The sequence below is a fragment of the Amblyomma mixtum genome, chromosome 2 (assembly GCF_055824585.1).
Source record: "Amblyomma mixtum isolate Tamu chromosome 2, ASM5582458v1, whole genome shotgun sequence".
In the NCBI taxonomy this organism is placed as follows: domain Eukaryota; kingdom Metazoa; phylum Arthropoda; class Arachnida; order Ixodida; family Ixodidae; genus Amblyomma; species Amblyomma mixtum.
In genome coordinates this window covers 217,765,632-217,793,570 of record NC_143013.1, presented here as the reverse complement: position 1 = coordinate 217,793,570, position 27,939 = coordinate 217,765,632, and the positions used below count along the sequence as shown (strand labels likewise).

Genomic DNA, 27,939 nt, shown 5'->3' with positions numbered 1-27,939 from the left:
ACAGCCCTGAAAAAGCAGAAGAAGAAGAAGAAGAAGAAGAAGAAGCCATGGGTCTCTGCCTCCATGAGCGCTTGATTCTGTTGCTAGTCGCGGCCACCCAGAAGTCACACGGCGTGAGTGGAAAGCGGGACAGCGAACGACAGGCTGATGTCGTCGTCAGCTGGCTTCACCCGCCCCCGGAGTTCGTAGTTCCTTGCACCATCCAGCAGAGCGGCTTCGACGAGGACCAGCAGGACGCGATCGTCAGGTCCCACAACGAGTACCGCAGCCTGGTGGCCAAGGGAATGCTGGAGGGCTTCCAACCGGCGGCCGACATGTGCGAGATCATTTGGGACCAGGGTGAGCTTCTGAACTCGCATCTTCATCGCTTGCACAAAAGTTCTAATTGCGTTCCCTGCGGCTAGATTGTCAAACTCTCGACTTGCGTCGTATATCTTGGGCTTAACAGCCACGGCTATAGCCTGAGGAGGTGGCAGAAGGTACCAAGATCACTACAACTACAAGCACACACCGACAAATCGAAGTCAATAGCGTTTCGTTGCATCGGGCTGGCCGAGGATAGAGCGGCTGCAGCGCCAATATACGCACATCGGTGGCAGTTGCGCACGATTACGAAAGTTTGAAAATTGGGCCTAGTCTAACAACGTCTCCTCGTGGGTCATTAAAAACGCTTGCTACCGTTAGTTTCATGCCTACCGGTTCGTGAACACACTAGCTAAAAAACCGACGCTCATGTTGTTGTTCTCTGAGAGGACCGTACTTTACAAGAGAGAGCCATACAACGGTTGAGCTCCCAGCGGTTAGCGAACCATGTCCTTGTTGTGCCGGTCAATATAAGGCGGTTTCATTATTACTCGCGTTATAATTGGTTCATTAACGGTGCCTCGGGCGTTAAGGAATCTTGAGCTGTTGCAGACCCCTTTCCAGAGGCGATAGCCTGAACGCCTGTAGTCCTTGAACAGTATTCGTACAGATGATAGTGTTTGGGTGCTACTGATTACCACGCCGAGCACATCATCAGCAATGTTCTTTCTGTTCCCCGCAGGTACCTTTTGTTCGTGTTATTTACAGGCCACATGTGCGAAGTGCAGATTAGTTTCGCGGAGCTCAAGCATGGCTGCTTTACCTAATTAATGAAAGCGTATTGCTGGTTACTTTGCTTTGCTGGTTGCTTTCGAGTTCGCTAAAGCCCCAGCTAAAAAAAATTTCCCATGGCGTTGAGAGATAATTTTGTAGCAGTACGTTAAGTGCAAGTCCTAGAAACAAGAGACGGCCTTCGTCGAAGAAGTTATTGGGTCAGCAATTGGCCGTAAAACGTCGTATTTCATGCCATGGTTACGCCAGTCTAACGCCAGCGTCCTTGAAGGTCCCTCGTAACGCTAAATCCTGCGAGAGCAGATTCCCAAGAGAATGTGTATAGAGAGCTCGACGGTCAGAAATGCGTATTGCTGTGTTGAGTTGCAAGCATATGGTAATGGCTTGAGCTCGTTGTGAAACCAAGCAACTGTAACGAAGTGGGTTGCTCCGGAATTGCTTGTGAAACGCCTCTTCGGCTCCTTATGCTTCCGCTTGCGTTCGCCGCCTCCTTAACTCGGCTGGTGTGGCGTGCACTACGTGGTTGCCCCGCACATTTTTCTCAACGTCCGTTTTCTGGCTCTCAAAGGGCGAGATGTAATTTTTGACGTAGAAATGGAAAGCTTTTTCGTCTGTGATTCGTCTGGTAGTCCCCTACTTTGTACGTTCCCCGTGTTAGCCGCTGCATTATTTCACTTCGTTTTATGTTGTACAGGTTTATTTATTTATTTATTTTAATACCTCAAAGACCCCAACAAAGGGGCATTACATGAGGGGTGGGTTGTACAGAAATATCAACAAAAAACGAATATATTCTGTACAATGCCAGCATCAAGGTTAAAAATACAAATGAAACAGGCAAACAGCTCAGAAAATCAAAACGCAAAACGCTCAAATGCTTTTGAATACAAAAGAAAAAACAAGACAAGAATAAAAGACAGGAAGAAGCGCTGAACGGAGGGTAAGAATTAAATAACGGATTAGAGAACAGTAAAAACCGCAAATGAAAACAAAGTGCATTAGGTTAACGTTAGAGGGAAAAGGTACACGAAAACCTAAATTGTGTATAAAGATTTAAGGTTATCTTCGAATGCAAGCGTGTCTTCTATTATTACAGCGGCATTGCGAAGGCCGTTCCAATCTTTTGCTGTTCGGGTGAAGAAAGACTGCGCGAATGTTTGTGTTTTTGGGCAAGGGTATGACACCTGTTGACTGTTTTGGTGACGATCTGAAAACGGGGAGTGTTTTGTCATGTAGATGCTTAGCAGAAATGAATAGTAGAAAAGATGAAAAAATGCTAAACTGGCTAAGTTTCGACGGGGCTTTAATAATGGCAAGCTGGATCGGTTCTTCAGATCGGTTACACTTCTGCAGGATGAATAATCAAAGCGAACAAATCTAATGGCGTGATTTTGATATTTTCTATGCTCTCAGAAAGGTAATTCCTCATGTGGGTTCCAAATGAGGGCTGCGTATTCTAATTTTTGGCGCATTAATGTGGTACAGGCTTGTAATTTTGCATGTGCTGGGGCAAACTTCATTTAGCGTTCAAGATAGCCAAGGGATCGGCTGGATGCTCCAGTGGTGTGGTTGATGTGCGTTGACCACGTAAGATCGTCAGACAGGTGTAATCCAATATATTTGTATGCTTTAGTAGCTTGTAAACGAGAACCGCAGATACGGTAGCTATGCGGTATTAAGTTGGAGCGTCTATGGAAATGCATGAACTTACACTTAGCAATATTTAAACACAATTTCCATTTTTCACACAAGTTTCCGACAGCTAGTAAGTCACGTTGTAAGCTAATACTGTCTTAAAACAGTATTAGTTATACAACAGGTTGGTAGTTGTACGAGTGCAATTTCGTACGTGACTGTCGAGGTATCGTGGTCCTGTCGTGCCCTCACAATTACTTTTGCGCTTCATGACTGGCACTATCATTCCATTTGAAATATTGTGAGTTAAATATATCAGTTTTGTTTGGGGGTTTAACATCCCAAAGCGACTCAAACTATGAGGGATGCCGTAACGAAGGGCTCCGGAAATTTCGACCGTCTATGGTTCTTTAACGTGCACTGACATCGCACAGTACACGGGCCGCTAGAATTTTTCCTAGATCGAAATTAGGCCGCCGCGTAAATATATATGAATTATATAAGTTAATGATTACGTGAGCAATATTCATATACAAACCACAAATAGATATCAATTACGTATGAATATTGTCACGTTGTAGTAACGTGACAATATTCATACGTAATAATTCATGACAATAACGTGACAATATTCATACGTAATATTCATACGTAGTAACGGCAGTCCAGCGGTCAGGAAGACACCAGAAAGACTTGCAAACGAAGCTCTTTATTTGGGCTGACTTGCGCCCGCAAAACAACTGAATCACTCGGTAGCGGCGTAAGTAACAAGCGTGCTCGTCAATCGTCGAACTACGAATGCCCGCCGCTCGCGGCGTCGCTCAATTTAAAGGCGGAAAGGAAACTTCCAGATAACAGGACAAGATCATCTACAGTAATCTAGAAAAACCTAGATGCAGCCCTTCATGGCTGCGATCAATCGAGATTAGTCTGGTCGCTTCTCGCGCCACGAACAAAAGTGATAACAACCCTTTCCTGCAGCCTTGAGCGTGAACGAACAAACACTACAATGATACGTGGCATTACCCCCCTTCCAAAGAAGCATCGTCTCGATGCTTTAAAATGAAAATAAACACGGAGAATGAAACTTCGAGTCCTTCAGCGTTCATAATATGGCTTCAGGCGTACGACATGTACGACTTCCGGGCGTGGGCGGCGTCGCTGAGATGCTGTCGTTCCGTCGGGGATGACTTCATAGTCGAGGTCACCGATGCGACGGAGAACCCTGTACGGGCCAAAGTAGCGTCGCAGCAACTTTTCGCTCAATCCGCGGCGGCGAACTGGCGTCCATATCCAAACCCGATCACCTGGCTTGTAATGCGTGTCTCGTCGGCGCAGATTGTAGCGTCGGGCGTCGGTGTGCTGCTGGTCTTGAATGCGAAGCCGTGCAAGTCTTCGGGCTTCCTCGGCGCGATGAAGGTAGGCGGCGACGTCGAGGTTGTCTTCGTCGGAAACGTGCGGGAGCATTGCGTCGAGTGTTGTTGTGGGCTTCCTGCCGTATACCAGCTGGAATGGAGTAAACCTGGTTGTTTCCTGGGTGGCAGTATTATAGGCGAAGATCACGTAGGGCAGAATAGAGTCCCACGTCTTGTGTTCGGCGTCGATGAACATGGAGAGCATGTCTGCGATGGTCTTGTTCAGACGCTCTGTGAGTCCGTTGGTTTGCGGATGATAGGCAGTTGTCCTCCGATGACTTGTCTGGCTGTACTTTAAAATGGCTTGCGTCAGTTCCGCTGTAAATGCTGTTCCTCTGTCTGTGATGAGTACTTCGGGTGCGCCGTGTCGGAGGAGAATTTGTTCGACAAAAAATTTTGCAACTTCTGTTGCGGTACCACTAGGCAACGCTTTTGCTTCGGCGTAGCGGGTCATGTAGTCGGTGGCCACGATGATCCACTTGTTACCTGATGATGAAGTAGGAAAGGGGCCGAGTAGGTCCATCCCGATTTGCTGAAAGGGCTTAGTTGGCGGTGGTATGGGGTTCAGGAGTCCGGCTGGTCTAGTCGGAGGCGTTTTGCGTCGTTGACACTCACGGCACGTTTTCACGTAATGCGAAACGTCGGTAGCCAGCCGCGGCCAATAGTACTTCTCCTGGATGCGGTGCAACGTGCGAGCAATCCCGAGATGCCCTGCAGTCGGCTCATCATGACATGCCTGCATAATTTCTTGCCTGAGATTTTTGGGCACGACAAGAAGATGCACTGTCCTGTTGGGCGCGAAGTTCTTCTTCAGAAGGACATTATTGTGAAGGACGAAGGACGACAGTTGGCGCTTGAACCCTCGGGGAGGCGATGCGGTCTTGCCTTGCAGATAATCAACCAGGCTTTGCAACTCAGGGTCCGAGCGCTGCTGCTGCGCGAAAGTGCTCGCGCTTACCGGTCCTAAGAAAGCGTCGTCGTCTTCCTCTTCCGGTGCTGCGTCGACGGGGGCTCGCGACAAGCAGTCTGCGTCGGAATGCTTGCGGCCAGACTTGTAGACTACAGTTATGTCGAATTCTTGAAGGCGCAGGCTCCAACGAGCAAGGCGGCCGGAGGGATCTTTCAAATTGGCTAGCCAGCACAGAGCATGGTGATCGCTCACAACCTTGAATGGTCGTCCGTACAGGTAGGGGCGAAATTTAGACGTGGCCCAAATAATGGCGAGACATTCTTTCTCGGTGGTCGAGTAGTTGGCCTCGGCTTTCGACAGTGAACGGCTAGCGTACGCGATAACCTTCTCCTGTCTGCCATTTTTCTGAACGAGGACCGCTCCTAAGCCCACACTGCTTGCATCGGTATGAACTTCGGTTTCGGCGTTTTCATCAAAGTGCCCGAGCACAGGAGGGGACTGTAAGCGGCGCTTCAGTTCGTTGAAAGCTTCCTCTTGCGGCCTTTCCCATTTAAAAGGCACGTCGGCCTTGGTAAGTTGGGTCAAAGGTTCAGCGATGCGCGAAAAGTTCTTGAGGAATCGCCGGTAATAAGCGCATAATCCAAGGAATCTGCGTATAGCCTTCTTGTCATTAGGCTGTGGAAACTCTGCGATCGCAGCCGTCTTCTTGGGGTCTGGGCGAACTCCATCCTTGCTTACGACGTGACCAAGGAACAGCAGCTCCTCGTAAGCGAAGTGGCACTTCTCTCGTTTCAGTGTCAGGCCTGAAGACTTGATCGTTTCCAGCACTATCCGAAGCCTTCTGAGGTGGTCTTCAAAGCTTGAGGAGAAGACAACAACGTCATCTAAGTAGACTAGGCAAATCTGCCATTTCAAGCCTGCGAGAACCGTATCCATTACTCGCTGGAACGTCGCTGGGGCAGAGCAGAGGCCGAACGGCATCACCTTGAACTCGAAGAGTCCGTCTGGCGTGATGAACGCAGTCTTCTCGCGATCTCTTTCGTCGACTTCAATTTGCCAGTAGCCGCTCTTCAGGTCCATCGATGAGAAGTACTTAGCGTTGCACAGCCGGTCCAGTGTATCGTCGATGCGGGGGAGGGGGTAGACATCCTTCTTCGTAATGTTGTTCAGGCGGCGGTAATCGACGCAAAAGCGAAGGGTGCCGTCTTTCTTTTTCACTAGGACGACCGGTGCTGCCCAGGGGCTCCTCGATGGCTGTATGACGTCGTCACGAAGCATTTCCTCAACTTGCTTGCGGATAGCTTGGCGTTCTAACGGCGATACGCGGTAGGGGCTCTGTCGCAGTGGTCGTGCGTGTTCGTCTGTGACAATGCGGTGCTTGGCAAGCCGGGTTCGTCGCACATTCGATGCTGATGAGAAGCAATCGGTGTACCTTTGAAGAAGACTGCGTATTTGGTCTTGTCTGCTCCGGGGTAATGCTGGGTTGATGTCGAACGTGGGTTGATGGCCTTGTTCAGATAGTTCTGCAGGTTGGTCGGGTAGGGCAAATACGTCTCTGATGTCTGCCAGCTCGTCGAGGAAAGCGATCGTCGTACCTTTGTTTAGATGCCGGTATTCTTCGGTGAAGTTGGTTAGCAACACCTGGGCTCGGCCATTTCGGATTTCGGCGACTCCCCTCGCGACGCCCAATCCTCGATCCAGGAGTAACTGGGTGTTCCCCTCGATAACACCTTCGGCATTTTCGATGTCTCCAGTACCTATGCCGACGAGAACACTTGATCGGGGCGGCACGCTCAATGCTTCATCGAGGACGTTTAAGGCAACGTGATGAGTCGCGCTCGTCGCAACAGGTATGGCTTTTTCCGTGGAAAGCTTGATCGACTTAGATCGAAGGTCGATGATCGCCCGATGTTCGTTCAGGAAGTCCATTCCCAAAATCACGTCTCTCGAGCATTGCTGTAGGATCAGGAAGGTTGTCGCATAGGTTCTCCCATTTACAGTAACTCTCGCGGTGCAGCGTCCTGACGGCGTAATCAGGTTGCCACCTGCGGTGCGGATCAGCGGGCCATCCCAGGTTGTTGTCACCTTCCTGAGTCGGACAGCGAGTGGGCCACTCATGACAGAGTAGTCAGCTCCCGTGTCCACCAAGGCAGTAACCGCGTGACCGTCGACCGTAACTTCAAGGTCACTTGTTCGCGTTCTGGTATTGTACGTTGTCTTCGGTGTCCGATCTCGGCTTCGTCGAGTAGTGAGGCTGCGGTGGGCGTACTGCGACGTTACTTCACTGGGCAGCGGTAAAAGCTTCAAGTCTGGCCGCGTCGTCGTCGGTGTTGTCGTCTTCGGTGTTGTCGTCGTCGGTGTTGTCGTCGTCGTCGGTGTTGTCGTCGTCGTCGGTGTTGTCGTCGTCGTCGGTGTTGTCGTCGTCGTCGGTGTTGTCGTCGTCGGTGTTGTCGTCGTAGTTGAGGCATGGTCTTGAGTACTCGTCGATGGAGGATCTTTGTCATTGCGCTTAGAAGCAACCTCACCTCCAGAGGCTGCTTTATTTAGTTTAACCTTCGTGGGCTGGGGGAGCGTCCACGCGCGGCGTAACCTCGGCTAGGAGAAACAAAGCGCGGGGACGATGGCGACGGGGAACGTGATAGGCGGCTCGGCGATGAGTATTCTTCCCGACGTAAAAACTCCTCGATTTCGGCTGGTCGCTGGCCGGGTCGGGGTCGTGGAGCGTCGTAAGAGAACCCTCGGATGCCCAGTCTTCTGTATGGGCAGTGCCGGAGGACGTGACCGGCTTCGCCACAGTGGAAGCATAGTGGGCGGCGCTGGTCGGGAGTTCTCCACTCGTCGCATTTCCTCGGCTGCGCGCGTCGCTCGTAGGACGGGCGGGTTGGGGCGAGTGGGCGGCGGTCCAACGCAGCTGACTGAGGGCGATAGGGGCTTGGGTCCCGTCGTCGAGGTGCAGGACGGCGCACAGCTGCGGCGTAAGTCATGGCTGGGGGCTGCAGAGGCTGCGTGGGTGTCGGCGTCACACCCAAGGCCTGTTGAACCTCGTCCCGGATGACGTCAGTGAGCGATGAAAGTTGCGGCTGCGTTCCCGTTGGCAGCAACCGTCGGAGCTCCTCTCGCACAACTTCACGTATAACCTCCCGCAGGTTATCATTGTTATCGGTGTCCATGCAGCTTGCTGACAAAAAGCGCTGCTGGCGGTCATACTGGCGGGCTCGGGCGTGGAGAGTTTTCTCCATTGTGGATGCCTCTTCTACGAATTCAGCGACGGTTTTCGGTGGGTTGCGAACGAGGCCGGCAAATAGTTGCTCTTTGACTCCTCGCATAAGCAACTTCACCTTCTCTTCTTCCTTCATGTTCATGTCGGCACGCCGGAAGAGACGCTTCATCTCCTCAGTGTACACTGCAACGGTCTCGTTTGGGTGTTGTATGCGAGACTGTAGCAGCTGCTGGGCTCTCTCCTTTCGCACGACGTTTGTGAAGGTCTTCAGAAGCTGTTCCTTGAAGGTTTCCCAGTTGGCAAGGCTGGCTTCCTCATTCTCGAACCAGACTCTTGCTGGTCCCTCCAGGGCGAAGAAGACGTACCTAAATTTCATGGCGTCGTCCCAGTTGTTGAAGACAGCCACACGGTCGAACTGCTCCAGCCATTCCTCGGGGTCGGCGCCAGGCGAAGCGTCGAAGGTTGGTGGCACCCGGGGCTGCTGCAGAATGATTGGAGTGGTCGTCTGGGGCAAGGTCATGATGGACGTTGGTACTTGCTTTCGCTTCCGGGTAGGGTCCGGCAGGGTCCCGAACTCAGGTGCGTCCCCTTGCAGGCGTCGGCTTGCGCGGTGGACTGGACTCAGGTCCTGCGGTAGATGACTCAAAGGGCTGGCGTCTCGACTTGTAGGGGGTGTCCGGAACATGGGAGGCTACCCAGCACCTCCACCAGATGTCACGTTGTAGTAACGGCAGTCCAGTGGTCAGGAAGACACCAGAAAGACTTGCAAACGAAGCTCTTTATTTGGGCTGACTTGCGCCCGCAAAACAACTGAATCACTCGGTAGCGGCGTAAGTAACAAGCGTGCTCGTCAATCGTCGAACTACGAATGCCCGCCGCTCGCGGCGTCGCTCAATTTAAAGGCGGAAAGGAAACTTCCAGATAACAGGACAAGATCATCTACAGTAATCTAGAAAAACCTAGATGCAGCCCTTCATGGCTGCGATCAATCGAGATTAGTCTGGTCGCTTCTCGCGCCACGAACAAAAGTGATAACAACCCTTTCCTGCAGCCTTGAGCGTGAACGAACAAACACTACAATGATACGTGGCAATATTGTTCACGTAACCGTTAGCATTTAAAGCATGAGTAATGGTATAACATCTTATTGTTGGCCGTTGATTCTTCAACAACAAAGTGCACAGAAATTGTTGCACAAATAGAGTGTAAATAAAAAATTGTTGTTTCTATTCCACTGGTTCAGAGTTGAGCAAGAGCATTCCTCTTTTTTTTTTGTGAGAAAAAATAAAAATCCCTTCTGTGAACGGCGTGGCTGATTGCGTGACAGTAAGGGGCTATTCAACAAAGTAAAGTGCGACAAAACCAAAAGCAGTTATGCGATCGGCACCAACGCGTGCCGCATGTACGTGAGTGACTTGAAAAAATATTTGGCACGACCCACACGTGCCACTTGTAGGTGAAAAATGTATAAAATGGCAAAAAAAGTGAATAAGGATATCGAACAGTTTTAAAATTTCAGTAATAGATGCAGTCTCTACGCAGGCTCTACAAAAAAATACTGGAATTGCATAGCAACAACACCGCCCTTAGTTTCACAAGCCTGTAATCAGCAGTAGGAATAAATTGATTTAAGACGCCATGGCAGGCTACTTAGTTTGGAGGCACCATTAAGCGTACAGGGCAATCGCAGGCAGACGTAAAACGACGAAGAAACGCGGGACAAGCCCTGTGTATGATCTGAAGTTTCTTCGTTATTTTTGTGTGTGTCTCCAATCGCACTGAATTTTCCATGATGCTCTTTAGGTTGGTTTGGTTTATGGGGTTTTAACGTCCCAAAGCGACTAAGGCTATGAGAGACGCCGTAGTGGAGGGCTCCGGAATTTTCGACCACCTGGGGTTCTTTAACGTGCACTGACATCGCACAGTACACGGGTCTCTAGAATTTCTTCTCCAAAGAAATTCTAGCCGCCGCGGCCGGGATCGAACCCGCGTCTTTCGGGTCAGCAGCCGAGCACCATAACTACTGAGCCACCGTGGCTGCCGTGATGCTTTTTAAGAATAAACAGATAGAATTGATTGCTCGCCTGATTCAAGTCAGACAACTCCATTCCTACATCGCATAAGCATTTCGTGTTTTGCACCACAATTTCTTTCTACATGTGTACTTCGAACGAATGCTCCTTTCAAACGCCAGAACACTTCTTAAATTCGTGTAGCTTCTCGCATTAGGGTACCTCATTCCGCGGATTACCCTTTTCATAGGCCATAACGCAAAACATACATCAGATTTTGTCCTGATAACTCGGTTTTCAGATGCACAGCAACGGTTTTCTTAGATAGCATCATAAAGAAGAGGACATAATTGTAGTTACACGACGAGTACAAGCCTAAAGAGAAACCTCACCCCTCTGCATCATTCTCTTGTCTTTACAGCGTCAATGTAGTACTGACACGAAACGATATTTGAGACTGGGCACCTTACGTATACACCAGCTTTTTGCCATCGTTCACTAATGCTCGCTCCTCCATATAATTTGTCTCAATGAGTCTATAATCTCATGGTCCTTTTATTATTAGTGTTAGCTAAACACTGCCCTCTGTTCGATGCCACGCAGGTTGTGTGACGTCATGCGATATAGTAGCGCCCTAACCAGATCATTTTGCCTTCTCTGCAGACGCTGGCGGAAATTAGTTAGGGAAAACCACTCACGGACATTTTCTCAGCTGAAGTTGACTGTCGGCGCTCCGGAGCGTGAACGACTTGGTTTTCACTATAAAAGAGCAGGCCATATTAGCAGTATTAGAGCATAGCGTGTATCGCTACCACTGCAACTTACCATGTACCGCGCCCTGCCACTGCGCACAGAACTGATTGGTCCCAATGCGGCAGGCTTGTTGACAGGAACGTGGCGCCATCTGGCGCTTTCAGGACGACCTGCGCATGCGCAGTGGCGCCTCGCGGTACGCCGTAAGCAGTAAGTGGTATGCGCCATGCTAAGAGTATATACGTGACTGGTTCGGTGCGTGCGTGCGCATGTATGCGTCTGTGTGCGCCCGCATGTGCACGTGTACTTGTTCAGTTGTATGACTATAATCGCACGCAGCACATTATTGCAAGGGGAAGTAATGCACGTGCTTATGCTGAAGTATCAGCAGCCAGAATGCACTGAATTAATCGGGCACAGAATTGAACAGCAACAAGAAACGCGGGGACGTATCAAACAGAACACACTGAACTAATCGTACACAGAATTGAACAACAAAAAGAAACGCGGGGAAATCAAACAAAATGCCACTAAATGTCAAAAATGCCACAGACAGGCAAATAAATTACTTGTGTGTCTCAGATCGAGGCTGCGGTCAGAATGAAAAAATCAGTACCTATAGTGTTAAACACAGCGAGTAAAAATAAAGGAATAGCAAAAACTAAACAGAAGCATTTCCGGGCTAACGTAGTTCTGTGCACAGGTCTGGATAAAAACAGAAAGGCAGTGCTTACAAACGGCTATATAGAGTTCCTTATATGGCGCCGCGATAAAAGTACACACCGTGACGTGCGTAATTTTGTGGCAAGATCAAGCACGATAATATGAATACACGGTTTTCGGTACGTAGTGCAACTTGAAGAAGCAAGCACACATGCTTCTAGTGGTGGTCAAAAACGTGAAGAGGTGAGCACATTTGCTTACACTGCTCGAACGCTGCTCTGCGCAGGAAAGAAAACGTATAGTCAGAACAGGTACTGAGTTTCAAGTATTATTCAGAGATAATGCACATATACCGCAGAGACACAAGAATTTTGTCCCTAGCAAAACAGCTGCGCCAATATTTCACAACTCTCTCCGCAGCACATCGCTAGAGGGCTCTAGACAAGCGTGCAAGTAGAAGTAACACTGAAGGCTTCAAGCTTGCTGGTTTTAAACCACCTACACTTTAATCGTCCACTAACAAGCCACCAAAAGCACAACACATGCACCTGTTAGTATATTAAAACGCGTCCTGTCGTGTGTCCGTCTGCGGTCGTAATGCGATTTTTTTTTATGGTGCCATTCACTTCGCAAATAATTCCCACAAAAAAACAACAACATCGCTGTCAACTGGAGCGAGAATGAAGTTCCAAGCAGCAACGGTCACTTCTACTTTTGAGTGCAGGTTTATGCCCTAATACCGTGGGCTGGAGTAGCTGACTGCAGCAAGAGTAGCAGCAGGAGCACTGGACGGGAGCATTCTACGGATCCATTTAGTCCTAACCTGCATTCCCCATGCACAGTCGGGGACTCCAGGTGCCCTCTAAACGAAGCCGATAGTTATATGATTAGCCTCCGACTACAGACCACGCTTCTGGAGTTTAAAGCAGAAATCCTGTTCTTCCCAGTCCATGAGTGTGGCCTCCATTCTCTGGACCGCGTCCTCCGTAAACGAAGCCGATAGCTCTATTAATAGCCGGCGACTCGTAATAGAGCTATCGGCTTCGTTTACGGAGGACGTGGTCCTGAGACTTTTCTTCCCGGATGTACGCATCTTCCATAAGCACAGTTGACTAAATGACACTACATGCACTGGGATTCTGGACACCGGCGAATGCATGACGGGCTGCTTTCTTTCCTTCTCACTCTTTGTGCCATGGTCTACAGACCTTGCGGAGGTGGCGCAGTCGTACGTGGAACAGTGCGCGCCCCGAAAGGAGGCTCCGAAGGCGCGTGATTTCATCGAGCAGGGCCAGAACCTGTGCATCGAGGCGCTGCCAACCTCGGCAAACGAGACGGGCATCGAGGCATGCATCGCCAACTGGTTCAGGGAGTTTGATGATTGCCCGGAAGGAATCCTCCAGTCCTTCAAGAACGTCACCGGCCTGGAGGAACCTTCCTGCGAACATTTTACCCAGGTACGGCTTGATCGTTGGCTGAAGGATATGGGCTGCGGGAGGTGGCGGGATCGAAACCCACCGTCGAATACCCACAAGACGGGTACTGGTGCTCCCTGACCTGGCGACCGGTTTGTTCACGGGGTGCAGTCCTGGAGGACGCTGCGTAGGACTCGCTATGCCATTCGGGGACGTACCCTGTTTCGAACAGCCGCCTGAAGAGGCGCCGCGATATGTGTCGATGTGCTGTACTGCTGTTTTTCTCAGTGACGTCTAAGTATTATATGTTTACCCCACTCAAAGGGGATTCCCAGACCATAAATGACGAGCAGAAGCGCAGTCACGAAAGGTCTCTCTTAAACCCCCCACAGCATTCTGTGCTTGAATGGGTGGCCGCAGCTGGCACAGGACGGGGTTAATTGGAGAGACATGGGAGAGGCCTTTGCACTGCAGTGGGTGTAGCGAGGCTGATGATGGTGGTGGCTTTTCTGTGCGTTCGAGACTAAAGCTGTCTCCTTCCATCTAGACACCATTCAATTTCAATTTTTACTTTTGGTTAATTTTTGGTAGTGCATTCTTTTCTGCGTCTTTTCCAGGATTGCACTTCTTTCTGCACTGTATATTTCCCTTTAAACAATAGCTTTGAAACTGACGAAGCGAGTGGCCAGGCCACATTTTGGTAGAGGCAATGCCTTACCAAACATTTGAAATAAAATTCCATGACGGGAATTGAAGGCTTCTTTTTCTCAGTTGGATTAAAACATATTGTAAACTGAACGTATACCTATCACTAGTGTATGTTTTGTAAATACTGCTCTGGTCGAATTGTGTTTTGAAGTATGCTGTTTGTTTTTCCGCCGAAAGCCTGTGTTTTGTAAGGATGTCTTATGTATTGTGTAAAAAATATTGAATGTGTGTTCTATTATGTAATGCTCTTTCTTGGTTTTTGTAGCCTGTGGTGCCGCCTGTCATCCGGGTGGCGTGGCCTCGTCAGGCAAAGTATGCCTTTTGCCACGTCACCCTGGACAACCTTTTCGTTGTCTTAAATAAATTCTGAATGAATGAATGAATGAATGAATGAATTTATGAATAATTTTGGAGCTCTTAAGCTCTATGCTAGCATTTTAGTCCTTCGTTCGCATCATCTGGGGGAAAACTAAAAAAAATGGCACTTCAGTACCAGGGGCACTAAGGATGTGCGCAGCAGATGCTCTCATAGTATTCAACAGCGATAAAATAGCAAGAGCAAAGGTACTAGAGCCCTTTTGGCTATTATAAAGTAGTAAGAGTCTCCACCAGCCGAAAGAAGTTGACTGGTGACCAGTTTTCTCTGCTGGACGAGCAGTAGCCGCGATAGTAGATGGCCGCGAGTTATCGCATAATTTCAGTCGATGAAATGAAAACGCGCTTGCCTTTCTGCCAATACAGAAAGAGGAATAACAGCACGAGGCAAATATCTGCACAAGTGTCGGCGAAACTCGCTTCAGTTGATTCCTTTCTTGCCCAGCATTACTGGTGTCGGTTGACCTGCAACACTAAACCGACTGATCCCAGTCTCACAGGAAAGCGGCGTTATTTGAATTAACCAATTATTAATGGCTTTATTTTGAATTATAATTTAAGAAAAACCTGACACGTAAAGGTACAAGGTTGAAAAACAGCGCACAAAAGACTAGAGACAAGAGTAAAGGCAACGACAGGACAAGCGCTTAACTCACAACTAAGGCTTTATTGCGAAAACCTGGGTATATAAGGAAGGCATAATACATGAAAACAAAATTGAACAAACAAAACTATGACAATGATAAAACCAGCGTGCGCCCGAAGCCCAAAATCTGCCAAGAAACGTGATCTCGTTATCACTTAAGGCAACCGAAGGTTTGCTAACGCAGCCCCGTTGCTCCGTTGCGATGAAGTATGCTTCTGCTACTTCCCGCGTGGTTTGATCTCTGTGAGAATACACCTTTGCTTGACTTAACAAAGCTGTGCACTTTTTCTGTGCACTTTTTCAAAGCTGTGCAATTTAGATAAAGGCAATGACCAATCTTATCTTGTTACTCATTGTAAGGGGTGCGCAGTGATGAAAAGCAAGAAGAAAAAGTGCACAGCTTTGTTAAGTCAAGCAAAGGTGTTGTATTCTCAGAGATCAAACCACGCGGGAAGTAGCAGAAGCATACTTCTTCGCAACGGAGCAACGGGGCTGCGTTAGCAAACCTTCGGTTGCCTTAAGTGATAACGAGATCACGTTTATTGGCAGATTTTGGGCTTCGGGCGCACGCTAGTTTTATCATTGTCATAGTTTTCTTTGTTCAATTTTGTTTTCATGTATTATGCCTTCCTTATATACCCAGGTTTTCGCAATAAAGCCTTAGTTGTGAGTTCAGCGCTTGTCCTGTCGTTGCCTTTACTCTTGTCTCTAGTCTTTTGTGCGCTGTTTTTCAACCATGAACCTATACCAACTCGCCTAATTTAACGTTCTACTAAAGGTACAAGCACTTTCATCTTGTGGGTACCGAATGGCCTTCCGCCACTTGCGAACAGAGCTCCTTTAGAGCGAAGCATTTGTCAAACACTAGAAACTAACGGGCAGCATGTGAGCCATATTGCCTTTCGCCCTCGCTTCAGCTCATGTGGTCGCGGAGCCAGTACGTCGGCTGCGGCTTCGCGCTCGTCCAGTCCAGTGACGGGGCGGCCCGCAACTTGTACGCGTGCAACTACGACGAGCCGGGCAACCACGTGGGCACGGCCGTCTACCAACCGGGCGACACGTGCTCCGCCTGTCCGGCCCATACCACGTGCGCCGAGGATTTAGGTCTCTGCCGCTTCGATCACCTGACCACCGAGAAAACGGCGAAGGACCCGGAACCGGCGGGTGTACCCACTAGCGGCCAGGGAAATGCTGTCCTCCTTCGAACTCTGTTGCTCACGGTGCCAGTGCACATTCTAGTCTTTATCACGCCCACGTCATTCAATGCGTGAATTAGGTTCATAACGCGGTCGCCAGCCCACCTGCCTGCCGGAAAATCTGGATTCATAATCATCAATTAGTTTTCGCAATCTACGGTCTTTCATATTTCAGTGATTCTCGGTAAATCAAATGCCCGTTAACTCATATGTCTCCATTTATACCGGGCCGGTGACAGCAGCCCGTCTTCTAGTACTTATTCAGAGCGCAGCTCTTCGGAGCCTATTCCTGGCTTCCGCGTGTTATTCATCGGCGTCTGCGCAACCGGTTGTTCTGGTAGCAGACACAAACGCCACCTGGAAGACTGGAAGATAACTGCCACAGGAAGATCTCGGAGGGTGGCTAGCAGCGTAACACGCCAGCGGTGAAGAGCTGCGCGTAGGTTTTGCATTGCCCGCTATCGTAATCGTCTGTAAATTTTTTAGATGTTCCTGTGCACACGAAGATGGGCCTTCCATGCGAGCGAGAAGCGTAACTCCACTCGCGTCCGCTGAGATGGACCGCCTGTGGCACTTTCGTCGCATGCGGCAGCCTACAGTCGCGGCCAGGTTTGGTGGCTTACATGCATGGATAAAAACACAGAGTGGTGTAGCGCAGCAGTGGTTTAGTTACGATCGCATTTCATTCCTCAACTGCAACATCCTTGACTCATGGTGAAATAAATAATGTCTATTGTCTACCGCACGTTTTAATGATTTTTTTTTCTTTTTGAATGTTGGTGACGTTGCTTAAGTACCCATAAATACGCAGAACGAAAGGAGATATCTTGAAAATGGAGTACTGCGCTAAAACACACAGACAACAGAAGAGTACAGGACCGGAAGGGGAAGTAGAGAGGAAGTGGAAGTGCTGCCTACGTTTTCTAGCGCAGTAACTCCATTTGAGGGATGAACATACACCAACCAGAAGAATGGCCTGAGGGGCGAGTTGGTGCATGATGAAATCAGTGAAGATCAGCGAAGAGAAGAAAGCCATGTGCGGAAAGAGGCACGGCAAGCATTTCGTTTCTTGTGCCGTCGGAGTGGTGTACGAAATCCCACTGACCTGCGGGGGGGTCTATATAGGCCAGACAGGTCGCTGCATTAACGACAGAACACGGGAACACGAAAAGTCGTTAGAAAACGGAGGAGGGTCGAATTTGCCCCTACATTGTAAAGATTGCAAGTGTGAGCCAGTGCTTAACGGAATAAGGATTCTCGGCAGGAGTCGCGATCAGGTGGCACGCGAAATTCTTGAGGCCTTTATGATCAATAAGAAGGGAAGCACTTGTGTTAGCGACTCCTCAGTATCCCTCCGTAGAAATGAAGTGTCCTTTCTTGACAGTTTTTTGTAACGCCATGTGCTGTGCATCTTTTCAGCCCTGCATTTCTAGCGGCCGTCTGTTGTTTGTTTTAGGCGGGTTGTTAACTTTGTTACTGTTTTTTTTTTTCCGTTTTGTTGTTTCTCGGGTTCTGACTGCTTTTGCTTTATACGTTTGACGCTGCCTTTGCTACGATTGTAATTTTTTTTTTTGACTGCTTTTGCTTCTCTTGGTTGACTCTGCTTTTGCTACGATTGTTGACTCTGCTTTTGCTACGAGATGGCCTGCTCAAAGTTCTGTTATCAAAATCTTTTAGTTTTTTCTGCAGAGGTTAAGGGTTCCTGTCTTTCATCCTGATGTTGCTGTTTCTTTTCCACGTGTTGGGTCTGTGCGATAATGCGATGAGTGTCATGCCTGAGCTGTATGTTTAAATATGCCACCTTTCCATGCAATAAACAGTTGGTAGTGTGCGCATGTGGTGTCCCCTCTCTTGTTAAGTGTCCTTGTTGCGCCGCCGTTCATTTCATACACCAACCAGTCCAGCTTGCCGCTCTACCACGGGGGGTTCGCACTGTTTTGTGAACTGAGCCCCTGACAGCTCATATTGAGCACTATAGCACATTCCAAGGGGCTGTTTACTAGAAACGCCCGGCAGTGGAGTTCGCACCCGTAATGGTGTTTGCATAATTGTGTACAGTGCATGGAAGAGACGTGCCCCGCCAGCACCTCCACACAACCTACCTGATGGAACTATCGAGTGGCATGCTCCGAGCTCCGGAGTTCGGCATATTTCTTTATGCCTTCGGGCAGCAGCATTTTTAGGAAAGCTTTCTGTGACAGAAAAACCCGAATATTCACGATGAATATAATTCCACATGACTTCCTGAGCTCCCAAAGCCGTGTAAATTTTGCGATACGCCAAGTGACACCAACCACTCCATCGCCTTGTCTCCTAAATGTGGATGATTCCACCCTCCATTCAACAAGAGAGGAGCGCCTTCGGCGTCGTACACGTGCTTTCATCCCTCCATGTGCGGTAACCCTCCCCCACGGTCTTATCCTAGCAGAGGCGGTTGCGCTTCGGAGGATCCTGGTAGGGTTGCCCTCACTACTGCCGTAACTCGAAAGTGACCTCAATTTCGAGACATATCCCCACCCCTGGCGTCCAATCTGCAAATCCCGAAATACTGAGGCCCATGTCCACCACCTGCAGTGGGTCTGCACGGCGCTGAAGCAGACGAGAATCCGGAACCTGGCGGCAGCGGGTCTCTCGCCGGAAGATCCTTCGTCGTATACCTTTCGGGCGCAGGAACCGCGTCGTCGCTCACTAGAGCTCCAAGACTTCGTCAGATCGGCCATCCTTTTTTATTCATTTAACCATTCTTTCGTTTAACAATCATTACATACCTTCTTTAAGCCTGGAGGTCATAAATATCGTTTTTTTTTTAATAAGCTGCTATAGCTTAGTTTAAATAAAAAAATAGAGTTCACATAGCGAAGTCTGGTCACGGGGCCGCTTGGTCGACTGCAAGATCACTGGCCGCTGCAACAAAGACTGAGTGGGCGTACGGGGCGTCAGTCGAACCATCCGCGAATACAAATGCTTCTGCGGATGCAGACCCGCTTTCTTCTTAATAGTTGGAATTCAGTTCCGTTTCTTGCTTTCATCGCACGTTGATATCCCATATGCCACGATCGCGAGAAATGACGAATAAAGTCCTTCGTATCACTTTTTCCGTGAAAAGGCACTTCCACAAACATCAGGTGTGACGGTGGGCATTCAAGATATCCTTGGTACTCGTGTACTGCTCACCAAAGCCCGCCTGAATAAACACGTTTGCTTCAAGGTGCTGTGTGTGCGTTCAGAGAAACCGTTTCGGCAATCATTCGCCCCGGACGGGAGCCAAAATAAGAGCGTTTTTGGAAGGAAACTTCGTCGAAGGCGAAACCGAAAGCGACGCATTCACTCCACGTTTCCGCCGAAAACGAGTCGTTCGCTAGCGAACAGGGAGGAGAGGAAAAGTAGCAGGCGGCTGAATTGTTTGCATACGCTCACGCACTCACGCACTCACACACGCGTTCCGCATGAAAGATATTGTGAAGCTACAAGCGGAAGTAATGGCTTGGCAAAATCCTGCAGACTTACCTTTTTTCGGTCTTTCCTCAAGTTATAAAACATTTAATACTGGAAGTGTCAACGGGGACAGACACTCACACGACTGAGTGCTGCTGGAAAAGGCCCGTTTGACATGCTGCGACAAGAACGAAAATATTCGGCGCAGTCGCTGATATCTGAGTGCGATTTTCCGTCACTGCTTTCACGTGTGTTGCGTACCCATTGAATTCGGTCGGAGTGACACTCAAGTCAGCTTGATGCTTGCATAGTCAGCCCATGAATAAACCCGACAGGAACGCAACACAAGAATGTGTTGACGTTGCTATAGTCAGGTGTACGTACTTTTCGATGCAAGGCAGTATTTTATATGTTTTGATTAGAATAAGCAGTTTCGTGGCAGCAAATGCTGCCACGTAACCGCACGTCACACCATGTCACGGTGCTCCCAGTTGGTCAGCCGCAGAAGGAGGTCACAGACGCTGCGATTGAGAATTCTATTACGGACGTGAACTCGCCGCAGGCAGCCTGCCGCTAGACCGACGCTCTTTCCTGCTGCAGACAGAAAAAAATCGCGAAGAAAAACGAGCAAGAAATCGCAGCGCTGGGAGACAAAAAATGTTCAGGCGATGTTCCGACTCAGCGCCTGCTACTGAGCACAAAACCTCAAATCCATCCCAGTCGAAGCGACCGAATTTCTAAGAGCGAAAAGGTATAGAATCGTGCACTGCAATTTCGGAAGAGTGATCCAATTCGTATTTACACCATAGAAGGATGGCGCGGCATGTGTGGAGTGCCCTTGGTGATCTTTAGCCATACACGGCCCTTTCCTGAGTTGTATATCATCGTGGAGCATTGATACAGCCTCAGGGTACTGAACTGTGAAGATGGGGCGAAGCCACTCGTTAATAATCGGCAGTCGGCCTGGGCTTTTCTAGTGGGCACATAGCATGCAGGAGGCAAGATATACTGCCACTCCCCCTTAAACGTTTCAAATGAGCTGCGTAGGTTATATTTTATTTATTTATTTATTTAGCAATACTGTAAGCCTTTGACAGGCCTATACAGGGAGTGGGTTACAAAGGTATTCACAATGTACAACACTTTGTAAAATATATTAACACTAGAACTTGTTATCTGAAACAGAACATCATTCCAACCAAAATCAAATGTTGGGAATACGGAGTCCGTATAATAGAACAAAATGTAGCGAACTCCTCATGTCTGCTACGCATTGTTTTCATGCAATATTGATAAAATGCACATGACACCATCATGTTAAGTCCGTATTGATTTCGACTTTTCGTACGCAGTCCTTAAAGCTTCATCTGTTCAGATATAAACTTCATCTGTTCCATACGGTCTCCATAGATGCCATACGGAGAACACTCGTAATTATGGGCATCTTCATACGTAACGTTTCGCAAGGTTCGGGCTAAGGCCATAAAAATCTCTGCAAACACGTACGGCCAAGCCAGTCAAGCTCCCCCACGGACAGAACGTATCGGTTGTAGTAGCGTTCGGAACACTGTTCTTCGATTATGCCAGCTATAAGGAGCGTCAGGCTTGGGGTATGTAATAAATCTTTAGCACACACTCGCACACATGTAGTCATCCATGCACATCATGCATGCACTGGGCACTTCACATGTAACCTGGGGAGGCATCAGTGCTGGTCTGTATCTTTTCTTCTCTTGCATTATTTTGCTGCCCTGAGCTTTCGACACAGGCACATGCAGAAAGTGGAAGCCCACTTAGCTAACCTGCGAGTTTTGGGCCAATCAGAGTTCAAGATTTTTGTTTTGGTTTATGGTTTATGGACGTTCAACTTCCCAAAACGACTCAGGCTATGAGGGACGCCGTAGTGAAGGGCTCCGGAAATTTCAACCACTTGGAGTTCTTTAACGTGCACTGACATCGCACTTTCGCCTCCATCGAAATTCGACCGCCGCGGCCGGGATCGAACCCGCGTCTTTCGGATCAGCAGTCGAGCGCCATAACCACTGAGCCACCGCGGCGGCCAAAAATTGTGGTGTGGGGAGGAATCGAACCTCGGCCTCTGATATGCGAGGCGGGAACTCTTCCACTTCGCTACGACTGCTGATTTTTGTACATGGACAATATATGAGGATTATCGCAGTTGGTATAGTCAGATAGTTGTGGATGTGTGCATAAAATGTGTCGTCTTAAAGACGGTAGGATAACTGCTACGGCTGGCTGAAGAGATAACAATGTGCGAATCGGTGTGCCAGATTGGTGGCGACCCCCTCCGTGATTTCCAGGGAGTTTTATTTGGAAGCATAGTGTAGTACTGTTTCACTCTGTCTTTACAGCAAGACCAGAACTACTCTAGTTCGCTGTAGTCCAGGAAATTAACTGGAGTACAATGGCAACACTAGCAAGTATTGCCAGGTAATCGCAGCGCTTGTAATGTTGCAATTATGGCCACTCAGAGAGATGAAGACTGCTTGCACGAACAGCTGCTCCGAGTCTGATACAGTTCGATATTAACCAGCCCTTTCACAAACGATCAGAAAAGCCCACGGACGGGAGACTGCTGCATGAGATAAGTCCCATCTCTAAGCTCAAGGCTCGTGCAGACCCTGTGCACAACAGCACGAGCAAAGAGGAGGCGGAAAGAGGAAAATAACTTCGCAAATATTTCTGTTGTTTTTGCAGTATTTTTCTCTATAGTAAGGTAGTTTTCCTGAAGTGCTTTTGTAGTTCATACATGATGGATGCCAACAGTCACTGAAACCAAGAATCATGGGGATGCCTTTTTTTTAGTTTATAGTTTTCATCAATCGGAGATTACTAAAAGCAGGAGAAAAAACAACCACATGCCGCCGGTGGGATTCTAACACGCGGCATGTGGTTGTTTTTCCTTCTGCTTTTATTGATCTCCATTTCATGAAAAATACAAACTAAAAAAAGACATTCCCTGTGCTCCTTTGTTTCAGTGCCTGTTGGCATCCGTCGTGTATGTCATAACGAGCCCCTCTTTCCATTCCCTTGTGTGTTTCTTGTAGTTCATAGTTATTTAGTAACTACATCAGTTTCTATCGCAAAATTTTATTGTCACTGCAAGCATATAGGCAAAACCATTACAGAAAATCTATTGCGATGACAGATAGCTTGTTGTTTTTTCCGACCTGTATCACTGAGCCTGCATAGAAAAGAGCGCTTGCTGCGCTTGCTGTCCTTGTTGAGCCGCCGAGACCGAATAAAGACAAGCTCTGCATCGTGTATAGCGGTCAGTCCAACAGAAGAGCACTATGAGAGCAACCCGACCGTTGCTAACACAAGCTAGGAACAAGAATCGCTACGGCAGGAAACCATTGCCGATATAAGCGCCACATCATCTGCACCTACAGGGTTCGTTTGTTCGAATTAGCGCCTACTGCGCTTACCTTGTTGCGGTGTTAACAGCGAGGAACGTAAACAAACATTGCAGACGGACACACGAGCGTTTACATAGAACAGCCCCGCGCGACATATGTGCCTGATGGTAAGCACAATGTGACACAATCAGCCTATTAATGAGGACATGTCGGGGCGCTAGCATCGTTGCACCATTGTTTCTTGTTTGTTTGTTTTTTACGTGTGCGGCGTGGGTGTCACGTACACGGGGCTGCGGAAACACTCCCGCGCCGAATACGCAGTAGTCCTTCACGGGAGCAGGTGTGTAGACGAGCGCAAGCTCGCCATTCGAGGAACAGGTGGACAGAAGCAGCGGTTCGGGATAAACGTCTGTACTTAGCGTCTGGGATTGTAGCCTCGTTGGAGACAGAAAAAAAAGCTTGCGCACCCATCATGTCCGTGTCTGCTTTGAGCGCCCTGTCGGCGAGATTCTTGGGTAGCTTGAAGGCCGGCAAGATTGCGGGAAGGGAATTGCGCGCGTAAGGAATATGAGTAGTATGGCAGGTGTCAGGATAGGCTGATTTCATTTCGCATAGTTTTTTTTTCTTTTTGCTTTCGAAGTTGCGGTAAAGCTAATCAGGCTTCTCTTGTTTGCATACCGTCGTTTTCTTTTTTTCATTCCCCGAGATTGCGACGATGGCGCGCATTAAACGCACTCTGCAGCCATTTAGAATGAAGCAGAAATGACGTGCGTACAAGAAAAAAAAACGCGAAGCAAAGCAGGCCCCGCCAAGTTGGCAACATGTTCCGACATCATACTCGCGAGTGTCGCGACGGTTTGCTGCCACTGTATGGGTCGAGTGCGTCGCTCGTGAAGCAACCTGGCTTACTGGCAACGTTGGACACCGGAGCCAATAGGAAGGTTAGTGGATTAAGGTTACCAACCTAATTAGTAATTATGTTAGCATGAAGAATGGGCTTATGTCCCTAACCTGTCGCATGATCGGATAGTTCTCGCTCGTCTGGGGTGCCAAGGTCGGTTCAGGACTACGCAGAAGCAGGCAGGCAGGTGTTGTTAAAGAAGCACATACAAAACGTACGCTTACTGCTCCATAAAACCCGTGCTGCGCACAGGGCAGATCTTTTATTCATGACAAGGATGCGGTCTGACAGGCGCACTGAATACCATGTATCAGTACCACAGAAGTTTGTGCCCGCGGCATAGCAATACACATACTCTGTCTGGCTTTATGCACAGAGCTTATTTCGGGGAAAGGAGGAAGTGTGTGGCGTGAGACGTCCCTACCAATGGGAGAGAGATGTGGAAAGGTAGGAGATGTAGAGGCTAGAAAAACTACTTGGTCCTTTTGAAACAACTGACGACTATTGGGCTTTAGAGCTTCAGTTTATAACTAGCACTGCCCTTTCTCATCTGACCTCTCCTCTATGGTCTCAGTACGTTCGTTCTTCACGATACGGACGCGATTGTTGGTGTCCTGACCCTCGTTCCGACGTTTAAAAAATTCAATGATCTTCGCTGGTTAGAACATGTTTTATATGTATAAACAAGATACACTTAGGTTAAATACTTGTAAGTTAGTGTACCGTTGTGCCGCTCTTGGTTGTGGGACATGTAACCCCTCAGAGAGAGAGAGAGAGAGAGAGAGAGAGGGAAAGGCAGGGATGTTAACCAGAAAGGATTCCGGTTGGCTACCCTGCACAGGGGCAATTCAGTACGCAGTGCATCTAGCAGCGTCGCCGCTGATGCATTAAAAGAGTGTAGACCCGATATTTCGGTTCCATGTTTTCTTCTTTGTAACGATGCGTAAGACATAGCTATACATGCATCACCATGTGGTATTAGCCTGCCACCGCTAAATAATTTATAATTTGATTTCTTCTCGCCTGTTTCGGTTTCACAGCCGAGCGATAGCTAAGGCTTCAAAGGTAAGTGTAGGTCACGTGAGGCATGAACTAAACTGCAGTGCATTTGCGGCTTCTTCACTGTTTGCGATCCCTACTCTTGAGACTTTATCTTTGTATGCAATTAAAACTACGGGAATGTGACCATATCGCAGTTGTTTCATGCCTAACATGACCTATGTTGACATTTGACGTCATAGCCATCGCTCGGCTGTAGAAACCGGAGCAGGTGAGGGATTAAATTCAATTATTTAGCGGTCTTAGGCAAAGATCATGCGGTGATCGAAGTATACTAATGTCTCACGCATCATTACAAAGAGGGAAACACGGAACTAAAAATTAGTGCATACACTTCGTTAAGCTGCCGTAGGGAATACATTCAGCTTTCCAGCTGTTTTCTAGCCGGCAACACTTAATTCTGCCAAAAATGTTTTTTTCTTTTATTCATGACGCTAAACGATCTACAGCTGTTCCAGTGCTGTCTTCATATAAACCCTTGTATCTTTGATGACAGGCTGTTATGCTATATGCAAGTTGGAAAAGTGGGGTAAAACTGCTACCATACGTATGACCTGAGGCCCTGAATACAGCTCACGCACAGATCATCATTCCATTCATTCTGCAATTACTTTTGGCGGCTGGAGAACGCACAAAGACAATCTAAAACTGTAAAATATTTTAGGGTGCTCATGATGAAAATTGCTACGCAGTTGAACATTTCTGATTTTGTTATAAAAGATTACTTCATCACAGGTCTGGCATCTACCTTTCGTTTTCCTCACCTTCTAGCGAGACTGAGCGGCCTACGTGTGTCCGCGATAAGACACTATAACTTTTGAAATATATAAATTATTGCGGAAGGAGTTACTGCATGAAATGTGCAGCGCAATTCGAGCTTGATCCGGGACTAGGAACGAGAATTGCACATTACTTCCTAGTAATTACGTCATACAATAGCACGCCCCAAGAGGTATATATTTCGTGCACTAAGTGGCGCCCCTAAAATGGCGAGTTTTTTTTTTTTCTATAAAGCTCTTCCCTTCAGTTCCTGCTCTTCATTTCTTGCCCTTCCTAAACTGCATTGCATCAAAAATACAAGGCACATATTCATAATTCATACACGGACCTCTTTAGTATATTTGTATAGCCGCCTTTTGCTTCGCCGTTTGCCGTTCCCCCAGGAGGAGTCGGGGAGACATCCGCCCACAAGAGATCGCTCCAATGCCAAGGGCTCCCGGAGAAGAGTAACGATGCGCCGCGCTTCACGGATCGGCCTCCTGCTTCATACGGCCCTGTCGTTTTCCTTCTTGAGACTCTCCCTCCAGAGGTGCCGGCCGGAGTACAGGAGCATAGGGAACCACACCGCCTGCCTTCCCCCTAATCGCGAATGCACCATCCTCTCCTCGGGGCTCACAAGCGCCGAACAAAAGTTGTTCCTCGACACCCACAACAGGTTCCGGAGCTTAGTGGCCCGCGGAAGACTGGCTGGCTTCCCGCCTTCCTCCAACATGCGGAAACTGCGTTGGGACAGCGGGCTCGCAGAAGTCGCGGAAGCACACGCGAAACAGTGCATCTTCCGGCACGACTCCGGACGCCATAGGGTCACCATCAGGTTCCACCGCACGGGGCAGAACATGGCCGCCTTCTGGAAGAGCGACAATTCCTCGCCGGACAGCAATGAAATCGAGAAGGCCGTGAGGTCGTGGTTCGACGAGAACAAGGACTACTCCCCGTCTTCGGTGCGTAGCTTCACGCAGTACGCGGTGGGCCCCGTGGGCCACTTCACGCAGGTAATCTGGGCCGACACCCAGTACATCGGCTGCGGAGCAGTGCTGTACAGCAAGGGCGGCCAGCAGGGAGGCACGACCAAGTTCTACGTGTGCAACTACGCTGACGCCGGCAACATGGCGGGCGAGCCCGTGTACCGTCCCGGAAGAACGTGCAGTCACTGTCCGCGTGGAGCGGCGTGCGAACTGCCAGCTGGTCTCTGTGTGGGAGGTTATTCAAAGCGACGCTGGACCATGCGGTCCCGGACGAGCAAACCGTACGCTTCCGTCACTTCGACTGGAAGCCGAGAAACGACATGGAAGACGGGCTATGCGAGACGGTACGCGGCACCCCTGTGGCCGTATGATATGTGGAACAGCCGAAGTTCTTTTAACATCCTAAGGGAGTGGAGGCATTTTCAGAATGAACCGTATACCTTTGCTCAAGGAGGTTTCACTCTGGATGTGCCTCGACGCGTATTTATTAGCAAACCTCCACGTTTAAGCGTGATGCTGTTTCCGGGATATGGTCGTTAACTCTTCTTGCTCCCTCTTCTGTGGATGCAAGGACAAGGCCGATGATGGCCATTTGGTTGTGTATGCATGCCCGCGTTTTATGTGCTAGATTGTAGAACGTAACGAGTCCCTGTACTGTGTAGCCCCGTGTACCAACTTTTTTTGCGCTAAAATAGCACACACACTCAGCTGCACCCTAAATTTATTTATAATCAAGAGAATGGCTATTCGTTAAGCTTATGGCACTTACTGTACTGTATAAAAATGTCGTCATCAGTTCTGTGATAAATGGGCAAGATGAAGGTCTTGGGGAGTCAAAGAACATGGCCCGCTGCATACGATACGAACAGTCATAGTATAGGAGAGAGTATACAAGGTGATTGAAAGGATAGCAAAACAGGCAGTTGAACTCCCGGCTTCGGTTGCACTGGCATTTAATTCATGCCGTATAAGTCCCATTCGTCTCCACTCAAAGTTTTCACTGTTATGGCTGTCGTTGAGGAGACTCGGACTCATCACGTGTGTCAGAGCACCAATATTATTATAGCCTTAAAAATGCGATTAGACATGTCCACTGCTCCTGGAAGCAATGCATGTGGCTAGAATGAAAATGCTTTAGGTACTGAAATAAAAATGACCTTTTTATGGACAGCCGGCGTCGTGTGCCGAATGTAAACAAATGTCCACTTGACTCGTACGCGCAGTCCTCTTGGCTCCCTGCCCGTTGCATTTAGAAATTTTCAGGGCGATACAAAATTGCCCGGTGTAGACTTTGGTCATACAGCCATTGCTAGTGAAATGTGAGCACAGTGCGAGTAGCAGATCTTTTATTGGTTCGCTACCACAGCGCTGCTGCA

General features: G+C 48.7%; 1 protein-coding gene across 1 annotated transcript; it reads left to right on the top strand.

Annotated features, from left to right (window-relative positions):
• Positions 1-38: 38 nt before the first annotated feature.
• On the top strand, positions 39-27,187 carry LOC149362581 (uncharacterized). The gene is made up of 3 exons (XM_089569760.1): positions 39-339; positions 12,910-13,160; positions 25,982-27,187. Exons 1-3 carry the CDS (start codon positions 48-50, stop codon positions 27,101-27,103), a joined length of 1,665 nt encoding a protein of 554 aa, XP_089425886.1. The 5' UTR covers positions 39-47; the 3' UTR covers positions 27,104-27,187.
• Positions 27,188-27,939: the final 752 nt, after the last annotated feature.

Excerpts from the sequence above, each read along its gene's own strand:
- LOC149362581 (XM_089569760.1), top strand. The coding sequence starts at position 48 with ATGGGTCTCTGCCTCCATGAGCGCTTGATTCTGTTGCTAGTCGCGGCC. Across the intron at positions 340-12,909 it reads CGAGATCATTTGGGACCAGG|ACCTTGCGGAGGTGGCGCAG; the intron begins GTGAGCTTCTGA and ends CATGGTCTACAG. Across the intron at positions 13,161-25,981 it reads CCTGCGAACATTTTACCCAG|GAGGAGTCGGGGAGACATCC; the intron begins GTACGGCTTGAT and ends CCGTTCCCCCAG.